This window comes from Bemisia tabaci, chromosome 5 (assembly GCF_918797505.1).
Source record: "Bemisia tabaci chromosome 5, PGI_BMITA_v3".
Taxonomy (NCBI): Eukaryota; Metazoa; Arthropoda; class Insecta; order Hemiptera; family Aleyrodidae; genus Bemisia; species Bemisia tabaci.
In genome coordinates, this window is record NC_092797.1 from 28,694,171 (window position 1) to 28,705,240 (window position 11,070).

At 36.1% G+C, this 11,070-nt stretch overlaps 1 protein-coding gene across 3 annotated transcripts; it reads right to left on the reverse strand.

The window, feature by feature from the left end:
- Positions 1–987: 987 nt before the first annotated feature.
- On the reverse strand, positions 988–10,217 carry LOC109037874 (glyoxal reductase). 3 transcript variants are annotated; one of them, XM_019052728.2, is made up of 7 exons: positions 10,121–10,217; positions 9,721–9,839; positions 8,524–8,604; positions 7,103–7,210; positions 5,394–5,683; positions 4,184–4,388; positions 988–3,590 (listed from the first exon to the last, which is right to left on the reverse strand). In XM_019052728.2, exons 2-7 carry the CDS (start codon positions 9,815–9,817, stop codon positions 3,448–3,450), a joined length of 924 nt encoding a protein of 307 aa, XP_018908273.2. In that variant the 5' UTR covers positions 9,818–9,839; positions 10,121–10,217; the 3' UTR covers positions 988–3,447. The 3 variants fall into 3 exon arrangements, with proteins under 3 accessions (XP_018908273.2, XP_018908271.2, XP_018908272.2); XM_019052726.2 differs by having other exon boundaries at positions 10,034–10,185; XM_019052727.2 differs by lacking the exon at positions 10,121–10,217 and having other exon boundaries at positions 9,721–10,025.
- Between the last annotated feature and the right edge of the window lie 853 nt (positions 10,218–11,070).

Genomic DNA, 11,070 nt, shown 5'->3' on the forward strand with positions numbered 1-11,070 from the left:
CCTTCATTTCTTACAAATGGAAGGCCTTGTTCACACATAGATAGGTTTACGGAACTTAACTTTCGCGCAAAGTTCCGTGCGAACTTCTGCTAGTAGTGAGGGGCATAGTGTCCTCTCTTTTAATTTTTCTTGTTTTGCCGGTTGAAAATGCGGGTGTGATCCCTGCGAAACGTCCCGGGTTTCTTATTATATTTTATGTGTTTCTTTTTATTATTTGCGGCCTTAGTCCCGTTTTAAGTTGTTTCTCTGTTACTGTTTCGGGCCGATTAGGTTCTTTTTTATTGATGTTTCGAAACAAATGAGAAGGGGGCGGCAAAATACAGGTGGCCCATAGGCAGCAAGTAGGGAAATCCGGCCCATGGGCGGCAAGTAGGTAAATCCAGCCCTGTTTTTTAAATGAATTTTGAGTCAAATTTACGTGAGAAATTGATTTACCAAGATTATTTTTCTTAATTAAAATTAACTTTCTTATTAATACAGTTTTTACGTAAATACATTTGTTCGTAATTTCCAATACTTTTTACGAAATTTTTATGTTAATTTAATAATTATGTAAATTTGACTTCCTTTTCCGAATTTTTTCTTTTTTCGCGTTTTACTGTGACTTTTAACAATTTTAGACTTTCTTTCCTTACTCTAGTAAGGATCTAGTCGTCAGAATCTATCCTGAACGACAACTTACATTCATGGAAAATAAAGCTTTAAATGTTCCTGACCATTTGTTACCATCCAAACTCACTAGAACACATTGTATAGGTATATGAAAAATTTGAAGAGCATCGCTGTCAAAAGCTAAGTTCTCCTTCAATTTAGCTCTTTTTGTATGGTCTACGGGTAAGGACAAAACTAACTGTTTTTGCTAAACGCTTACTGTTTTTTATTCATAAAATTTGAAAGTCTCAATGAAAGCAAAGCTATGTCCAATCACAGCTAGGTATTTTTATTTTGAGACTGCACATCCCAACTTCTCCCACTTTTTCAGCCGAATTATTTTTTTTTTGGGCTAGATTTTGGTTGGTGCAGTAATGCTGATGGTTATTTTTAGAAGACTATGATGGTGAAACCTAAAGTTTCCAATGATATTTTATCAGCATAGTAAACTCAACCACGACTTCAATCATAAATAATTCCATTTAGCGAAATCAAGCTGAAAGGCACAAGTAAGGGTTCATGAAAGTTGAAGTCATAGCTCAACATTATAGGGTAGGTTCAAGTACCTTTTAACGTGTTTTAGACTTTTTTTTCTTACCGTAGACCCTGAAAAATCACTTAAATTCAAGGAAAATAAAGCCTTAAATGTTCATACCCATTTTTAAATGTCAGAACTCACTAGACCACATTATATTCATGATAAATTTGAAGAATATCGCTGTGAAAAGTTGAGTTTTCCGTAGATTTAGCACTTTCCGTATGGTCTTTAAGGTAATGACAAAAAGTGCTAAATTGAAGGAGAACTCACCTTTGACAGCGATATTCTTTAAATTCATCATGAATATAATGTGGTCTAGAGAGTTCTGACAGTTAAAAAATGGTTATGAACATTGAAAACTTTTAGTTCGATGAATTGAAGTTGTCCCTTAGGGTCCATTAGCGCTAAGGAAAAAAATTCTAAAACTTGTTTGAACCAACCCTATAATATTCTCCCACAGGATTCACTTTCAGACAGTAATAATTATTCAACATAAACATCAACCATTACTGATAAATCATCAAAGATCCTATTGGGCGAAATTCAGCCAAAAAGCACCAGTTTGGAGTCTTGACATTTTGGCCACCGTTGGTTGCTTATTTACGCTATTAAACTGTGACTCGATGATAAAGAATGCCATAGGGCGACATTCCGCCGAAAGGCACCTGTGTGGGTTCTTTACATTACGGTCACAGTTGATTGCTAAACGCTACCAAACCATGGCTAAATGATCAGAAATTCCATTTGGCGACACATGTTAACACTCTTTGAACATCTGAGGTATGAGTTCTGGAAATTTTGGCTATACTTGGTTGCTAAACGCTACTTAACAGTAAATGTTCAACAGTGACTTGATGATAAAGAATGCCATAGGGCGACATTCCGCCGAAAGGCACCTGTGTGGGTTCTTTACATTACGGTCACAGTTGATTGCTAAACGCTACCAAACCATGGCTAAATGATCAGAAATTCCATTTGGCGACACATGTTAACACTCTTTGAACATCTGAGGTATGAGTTCTGGAAATTTTGGCTATACTTGGTTGCTAAACGCTACTTAACAGTAAATGTTCAACAGTGACTTGATGATAAAGAATGCCATAGGGCGACATTCCGCCGAAAGGCACCTGTGTGGGTTCTTTACATTACGGTCACAGTTGATTGCTAAACGCTACCAAACCATGGCTAAATGATCAGAAATTCCATTTGGCGACACATGTTAACACTCTTTGAACATCTGAGGTATGAGTTCTGGAAATTTTGGCTATACTTGGTTGCTAAACGCTTCTTAACAGTAAATGTTCAACAGTGACTTGATGATAAAGAATGCCATAGGGCGACATTCCGCCGAAAGGCACCTGTGTGGGTTCTTTACATTATGGTCACAGTTGATTGCTAAACGCTACCAAACCATGGCTAAATGATCAGAAATTCCACTTGGCATAATGGAGATGTTGCATGTGTGAGGAATTTGCGATTTGACTGTTGAATCTTGGGTAAAAGGTCACAAGAAACACGATGGTGCCACTGGTTTTCTCTGAAATCATCTCCCAAGCTCAAAAAAAAGCACTCAAGTTGAGACCAAAATGGAGGGAATATCCCACCCTACCCTGAGAGTCCAAGTCTAGATCAAGACCAACTCTCCATGCAAAGATAGGGAGCTAATACATTGACACGGCTACCAATTTATCTGGGGACTCCAAAACTGAAAACACGGCAACCCTGCTAATGTATTTGCTCCCTATCTTTGCATGGAGAGTTTGTCTTCATGTAGACGTGGACTCTCAGGGTAAGGTGGGATATCCCCTCCATTTTGGCCTCAACTTGAGAGCTTTTTTTGAGCTTGGGAGATGATTTCAGAGAAAACCAGTGGCACCATTGTGTTCCTCGCGAACTTTTATACAAGAATCAACAGTTAAATTGCAAATTCCTCGCACATGTAACATCTCCATTGGGCCAAAATGGACCGATATCAATACCTCATATGTTACTTGGTTCCTCGAAAATTCTCCTCTTGGACTTAGCCTAAAAGTGTGGACACTTTTTAGCCTCCGGCGAAACCTAGAGTCTATACGGCTTCGCCGCACGACTAAAAACGAATGCACTCAGTTCACAATGATATTCGCTCCTCCTCCCAGTTTCATTGTTGAGAAATAAATGGTCCATTAAGAATACTTAAGGTTCGTTGGCTCTTTTTGACAAAAGGGTCTCCTTGACTCCTACAGCAATATAATGGGTGAAAGAAGATTATGGTGATGCTAAGAAACCACATCAGGATTCCAAGCAAATTTTTCACTAGTTTTAATGTTGGAAAGGGATGTCATGGATCCATCAGATAACGAGAAATTGATGTCTGCATTCTCTTGAATCCTGCCTGCAGTCACGGATTTTGGAATGACAGCTGTGAACACAAGATACAGAAATTTATATTAACTGCCATTGCTCGTTAATCTACAAGAGAGTTTTCGATTGACTTACTTACTTTCTTTTTCGCCCGATAAATTTTTCGGTTGTCACTTCATTCAAATTCATTGGGCGAAAAAGAAAGTAAGTAAGTCAATCACGTAGTTCCCGATAAAGAAAACAAAGGATTAGTAAGAGAGTTTTCAATCATCATTTTCTGCAAGATCCAAGGGATGGAAAATTTACAGTAGAATAGATTAAAATTTTGGAATTCTTTGAGAGGCGTAATATTAGAAGGTTCTCATTTTCAGTATTGAGTCGCTGGGTTAGTTTAGTCCAGTCCAGTACCAAGTGCTCCTCATTTCTATGTTGGAAGTTGTTGCTAATTCCTTGTCACTTGTTACTTAAAAATGAAACTTATCACTTATACACACAATGAAACTTATCACTGCTTGTGCAGAAACGACTTTCAGAGTAAAAGGATAAAAAATTGTTAAATTTCGCTTTCTTAGGAACCCAGTTTATAAAACAGTTGAGATTAAAATTTGTAGAACTCCCTAATGATATTAATTTTATGGAAAAATGGCTTACCGTATCCTCTTTGTAGAGCCCATCTCAACAAAATCTGAGCTGAGGTAAACTTATTTTCTTCTGCAACAGTTTTTACAATAGGGTCTTCAAGGAGTTTATGAACAGAGGAACCGCCTAATGAACAATAGGCTTGAGGAATTATATTAGCCTTATTATGAATCTCATGAAATTCATCTGATTGCTGCCAGTATGGATGAAACTCAACCTAAAGTAACAAAAAAAAAAATATTCCAGTGTTACAGCGAATTAAAATTTATTTTCCTTTGGTTTTTTGGTAAAACTAGGAGCTATTCCTATTAAATTGGGTCTCAACTGCTAGTTAACTAACTACCGGTTAAAGGTAACTTCCAGTTCGACCTAGAGGAGATTCTTAGTGTCACTAATTTTTGACCTCCAATTACTCAACAGAGACTACATGCCACATAGTGCATTATCATGATTTGTTTCCCCATACCTTACACCAGATTCTATGTACTGCCTGGGAACCCCTTGCCAAAAATTCAATTGACAGTTGAACGAGACAATATTGAACAACCCTTGCAAAGGGTAGTGTGCAGGTGGTCAAATCAGTCCCTTTGTGAGCCAGTGAAACGCCAAGAATCGGAATGAATGTTTTGTCTAAAGTTCCAGTTGAAGCCTAACATGTGAAAATAGTACCACATGAAAATCAGCCTCTAAACTAGTAGTTGTAAATTGACAAGACTGACCATTCTTTAGTTGAACCTTAACAGACACTCAACTACCAGTTGAATGATTTGACTGGAATAGCCCTAAATGACATATTGCGTTAATTTAGGGTGCATTATGATGATTATTGACTCAGTTGAAAATAAAAAGAAAACGTGAACCCTTGAGTCAGTGGTAATTCCACACAAGTAGATAGAAAATACTGTTTAGTTTGAACAGATTTTTGTTTTGCAATAATTTTTTCCCCCTGTTTTATTTATTTAAAGATGACAAACAAGAAAGCTCCAAAAGTGACAGTTTTTTTATAACTTATAAATTCTTAAAAACAGAACTCTGATTTTGCAGTCAAAAGTGAACTTAAAAATACATCAAAATGGGTAAAAGTGTTCATTTTGCTGGACTGATTTCTCTGAGAGAAAAAACGTAAATTAAAAAAACCAACTCCTCTGACTAAAAATGGATAGGTACAAAGAAAAGACCGTTTTCTTTTGCTTTTATTTTAGAAGATAGATTGAAAACTTACTTGATTTACAACTGGAACAACAGCACTGGGTTTGCTCAGAAGCTGGTTGAGGTGTTTGGATGTGTAGTTGGAAACGCCAATGGATCGTAAAGTCTTATCTTCCAAATAAATTTTACTCAATGCTGCCCAAGACTCAGACCTCCCTTTTAAGTTGTCATCATTTTCTGAGGGAGTTTTTTGAAGACCAGGCCAATGAATAAGGTAAAGATCAATGTAAGAAGTCCTCAACTTTTTTAAAGATAATTTAACAGCCTTAGAGACAACATCGTAGTTACCATGGTCAGATGGTGCTGCAAAATAAACAAAGGAACATTACCGAAGAATTGAAAATTTGATGACATCTTGAAATTTTCTAAAAAAAAAGACTTTCTGGGAATCACGACATTCGAATTGAAGTTTGAGACTGTATCATCCAAAGAAGCATTTATCCAAGTTATCAAGGCTCGAATTTTCTACCAGAGATTTAAGTCAGAAAAAAATTAACATCAGCACCTACTTGAAATTGTAAGTGTCCTTCAAGGCGGAGGCGACTATGGAGCGACTTGTCTACTCAAGTCTCCCTATATCATATCTAAATTCATGTAATATGAGATATAAGATATTTGAAATATTTTACCAGTGATACCAATAGACAGAGAAAGTTGCGGAGGAGTGGCGTCTTAACGCTGCTTTCGCCATCACCATCTCATTTTCCAGCCCCTCCTGGATTTTGCCAACTGCCATATGTTTTCAAAGCACTAAGCTTAGGTAGACTCAATGCCAAATAATACTTTGATCAGAGCCCACTCAGAGGTGCAACAGCGTTTCAAACCCAAAATGTCAGAATTGAAAAATGATATCTTTCCCTTTTGTAAACTGTAATCGCTCTTTTGAAGAGTGATTTCTTGGTATTTTTCCCTGCACTGTTCATTTAAAGCATTTAATTAAGCCTCCTATTGATTTTAAAGGGCTCTGAGATACATAATTGACATTTTCTGCTAATTTTAAGGAGTTGTTTTGATTTTACTCCTAAGTAGCCTACTTTAATTTAAGGGCCATTTACATTTTTGAGATGAACATAGTATCCAAGAAAATTGTCCTGAGGTGCCATAAATTGGATAAATCGCCACACCTAAGGTTCAAGGAGGGAAGATACAACTGTCATTTTGACACACTTCTAATGCATCCACACGGTGTAGCAAGAAAGTGTGATTTTACTTAAGTATATGGATTTTTTCATTGTAAAAATTTAACAGAGGGTCACATTCTGCGGTTACTTTTTTAAATTTAAGGTTGCTTTTCTTAATAGGTACCTTCGACCTCAAGAGTGATGTACTTGTATTGTGAGCAAGTTTTTGGGTTTTTTCCATTTTTAACTATTATAATAGTCTCTATTTTATTTTAAAGGGTCTTGAAGACTATGGTTGCAATTTTTGCCTACTCTCTGCGGCTTTTAGGAATTCTTTTAATTTTGAGTGAGTCAAATTCAGTTTGACCTCAAAATTATGTGTATATTTTGAAAAAGTGTAAAAAGATAAACACTCTCCACGCTAAATATACACCTAATGTTGCCAACTCCTAGAGAAAAATTAGCTTAAGATGAAAATTGGATGAATCACCGTGCCCAATTGAAGGTTGAAGGAAAAGAACTAAACTAAACAATCCATGAAGACTACCTTGACGCATACATTCAGGATGAATAGGAGCAGATTGATATAGTTAATAGGTACCTAATTTTGAAGTAATGAAAATGTCTTCTCTCTTTAGATTGTATTTCGGAAGAAGTTTTTCAAGTGCAAGTCCTATATCTTCCTCATTTTGATAAACGGTTGCAGTATCTAAAAATAATAAGTATACACAATTATTATGGTATTCAATATGCTAAGGTTATTATTAGGCAAATACAAAAAAGAGAATGAGAATACAGATGGAATCAAATGGGTTTTTGTTTCTAACCTTTCAGGGTTCAATCATTACTGCAATTTTCCATTGCAGGGAATCCTTAAAAGAAGCAGTGAAGTAAGAAAATGATGATTAATAAAAATTGAATGCAGTTGTGGTGTCTGCGATGATAGCCCCTATAAAGTGAATTAATCAGAACTATTGTAACTTCACAGAATTCTATTTGGAAACAAAAACTAAAAATTTAAGAAGAAAACATCAGTTAGGTATAAGTGTACTTATAATGAAGATTTCTTGTACGTACAGAAAACAAATGCTATATTATTCAAAAACTATTATTCACTAACAACAACCTAATGTTCTATCTAATTTACACCTAAGTAAGCGGTATGGCAAGGAAAGAACAAAACAATTTCTAAATCAGAAATTGCAGAATTACATTAGGCAATTTGATCCTCTTGATAAGAATGATAAAAGTTATAGAACTGTGCGAGCACGAGCATATCTGCCTTGCTAAACAAGAGGCATAGTTCTTCATTCCAGATTTCACAAATATCTCTTGGACATAGTAGGCTAAAACAAAGTAACTTCCACACCTATGTAATTTGTTATTTCAGAATACATGCTATAGAGAACGAAGTACATATCCTCAAAGAATTTAAAAAGTACATGCTCAGGCTTCTTTTTTGAGAAGTACTCTGTCTAAAAAAGCCTTAAAATCTGGAGTTGAGTTCCATAGCTTCTGCTCAGAAATGCAAAAATGATCTCACTCTTCTGAATCTATGCATTGGCCCTACTTTATTTAATGAAACAATTCCAACGTCTCGCAAAAATGCGTAACATTTCTGTTTTGCTTGTGCTCTTTTCTTGACATTACAAAGTGTAAATGGAAAGTATTTACTTTGTGAGAAATTTTTCGCACAAAGAGGAAGTATTGATCCATTATTTTGCTCCGCAAAAAGCGGAATGTGTTTGGCCGGTGTCCCAAGTTTATTGGCTACATGAACAGGATTTCTAACCTCTGTTTTCTCGGCTACTGTTTCATTGATAAAAAAAAATTACCTAACGAAAGTATAAATTATTTCCTAACATATTGAAGATGTCGCCACAAAAAAATACATCTTGTTCAATTGAAAAAATAAGTAATATAAAATTGCAGGCATCAAACGAAACAAGCCATTGATTCTTGTAACTGCTGAAACATTAGAATGAAGAAGGATTAGTATAAATAATTATTGTTCTTAAGTACCTATAAGGCGATAACCAGCTTGAAGGGCGGTGTCTAACACTGAGTGTATTACTTCGTATCCCTTAATCCTGAAGGTTCCGACTGGAAAATAAAAAAATAGTTCAAGTTTGAAAATTTTATTGACAGCGCATTGCATCACAACAGAAATCAGGAAAAACATAATTGAAAAGATGAACAAAATTGAATAGATTTCACAAGAATCAGCCAAAGTAACTACATTCATCAAAAAAAATAAACCAGGGAAGGACATTTTAGCCAACATGAAAAGCGTTTAGGCTAATTCAAATGGATTTTGTCCAATTTTCTCCTTATTTTTCATGATATTGAAGTGTTACTGATGTTCAGACATGGGAATCAGTTTTAAATGCCAGTTGGGCCTGGAGCATAGACATATCAAAAGCTAAAGCACAAAACAACGTATGCATGTCCATTGCAGTGTTTCAAAATGTCCACTTCTTTTTCATTTCTTCAATGAGAAACAAGCCAACCTCATAGCTTGAAATGTATATACTTAGAATATTCTGCTTTCAGAAAAGAAAAATCAAGGTAGTTTTAAGGGAGTTGTGTTTAAAGAAATTGATAATTTGCAATTTAAATACTTTTCTTTGTGTAAAATTTTTAGAGAAACACGACGAGGCTACTGTTTCTCTCTGAGGCAAACTCTTAAGCTCAAAAAAATCTTTCAAAGTTAAGGCTATAACTTGGAGGATTGCCTGCATTACGGTGAGAGTCTACCTCTACACCCATTCAAACTCTCAAAGCGCAAGGTTTTCGCACTCGAGATTTTCGCCAAAAAAATTCTATCTGTATGTTACTTTTAATGAGAGAACAAACAATGGGGATCCCTCTTTGAAATCCTCAAGTTGCACCTATCCTCTTAAACTCCTTCTCTTACTTGAAGGGGTCTGGTCCAAACCGCAAGTTAATGTTTATGACAGTTCCCTGGATATTAACAGCATCCATTCTTTTCTGCCACCCTTCAGAATTTTTGCCCAATCCTTTATCTTCGAAGATGATTTGTGAAGCAGGAATGCTCAAACCAGATATTGAACTTGGAATGTACATTAGTTTCCTGGTGGCACTCAGCGCAAGCTTTAACTTAATGTGTAATGCCCGAAGATATTTGGTATTCTTGTGCTTCTTGACAGTGAAAATCATTCATTCATTCATCCAAGTTTAGAGAGAATCAGGACTTACAACCGAGAATGGGCATGAGGACTCCGTTATTCAATTCAACTTGTTTTTTCACAACAGGTTCTACTGAAACTAAACGGGAGATGATTGCGGTAGACATGATGATTTCCTGTATTGATGATCTGAGGAGAAGAAAATTTTAGGTAAGAGGATGTTTAAAATAGACATCAATAAGTACTTATATATTAAAATAGAGAGCTTGATTGAAAATCATTCGAACAACTCAACGCTAAGAATGATTTGTAGTTTCAACTTGGAAACCAGTTCAGATTTAGATATTCAATTATAAGAAGAAGCCATAGGTACCACAACTCACTTGAGAACCAAGTAAAATAGATAAGAGGATAAAACTTATATAAGAATTTGAATTTATGTAAATAATTCAGAAATTATTGACACTAACACTCAACACGATGATTGAAAATTGAATGATTGATAAGAGATAACGGCTATAACCTCAATGTTTTCATCTGAGGGCCATAAACTCGGAAATTTATACCGACCTGATTTTTTTTTCAATGTTTATAAATTACTTGTCAATTGAGGTATTTTAAAATGCGCGGGCATGGACCAAGAGAATAAATATTTATTCTCTTGGTCCATGGCGCGGGTCTGGCGGGTCTCAACAATGTGCAACGTTGCCAACTTATTCTAAACAAACAAACAACAACAACAACCAAGCATGAGTGAACAGATTGGCCCAGATATTCCGGACCACATTTCACCAAAAACTGCTGTTTGTCAAACCGCCGTCAACACCTACCAAGCGGCGAGTAGGCCTTCGGCCATGCTCGGCAATCTTCGTAGCCAATCAGGTTGCCGCTCGCCGCCCGTAATCTCGAAGAAGGTTCGGCTCCTACACCACCCTACACTTTTCGAATTTTGGATTTTGGCATTCGGCCTGATTCTCTTTTCCTCTTTTCCGTAATTAATAACAATAAAAAATTCATTTAATCATTACTTAGCGGCACCTTGTCCAATTTGTGCCTAGCGCCTCTACAACTTTGCAAATTTGGACGTTACCTTTTGAACATTTCATCCCTTCCCTTTGAAATTACACATATCACACGGGACTTTTATCCGCATATTTACTTGGCTTTATGCCAAAAACAAGAAAATTCATGGGATTACGTGCACTTAATAAGTGATTGTTCCCCTCTCATACGTACGATCAGAGTTCCAAACGGAAGAAAATCTTGTTGTCATTATCGTAATTTCGGTTTCCATTGCGTCTTCAGCTGTTAATAGACAATCCTTTGCGGTTTGCTGGAGAATTGGTGTCTGCTAAGGTGTGTTAATTAGTATCCATCCGATGCCTGGTTGTTATAGCTAATACTTTATGCATGGCTTCAA

What these genes read in the sequence shown, in the direction of transcription:
- LOC109037874 (XM_019052728.2), bottom strand. Translation starts at nt 9,817, where the DNA reads ATGTCTACCGCAATCATCTCCCGTTTAGTTTCAGTAGAACCTGTTGTG. An exon ending in CCTCATGCCCATTCTCGGTT is followed by an intron (nt 8,605 to 9,720) that starts GTAAGTCCTGAT and finishes TTTATTTTCCAG; the next exon opens with TCGGAACCTTCAGGATTAAG. An exon ending in TTTCATTACTTCAAAATTAG is followed by an intron (nt 5,684 to 7,102) that starts GTACCTATTAAC and finishes TTTATTTTGCAG; the next exon opens with CACCATCTGACCATGGTAAC.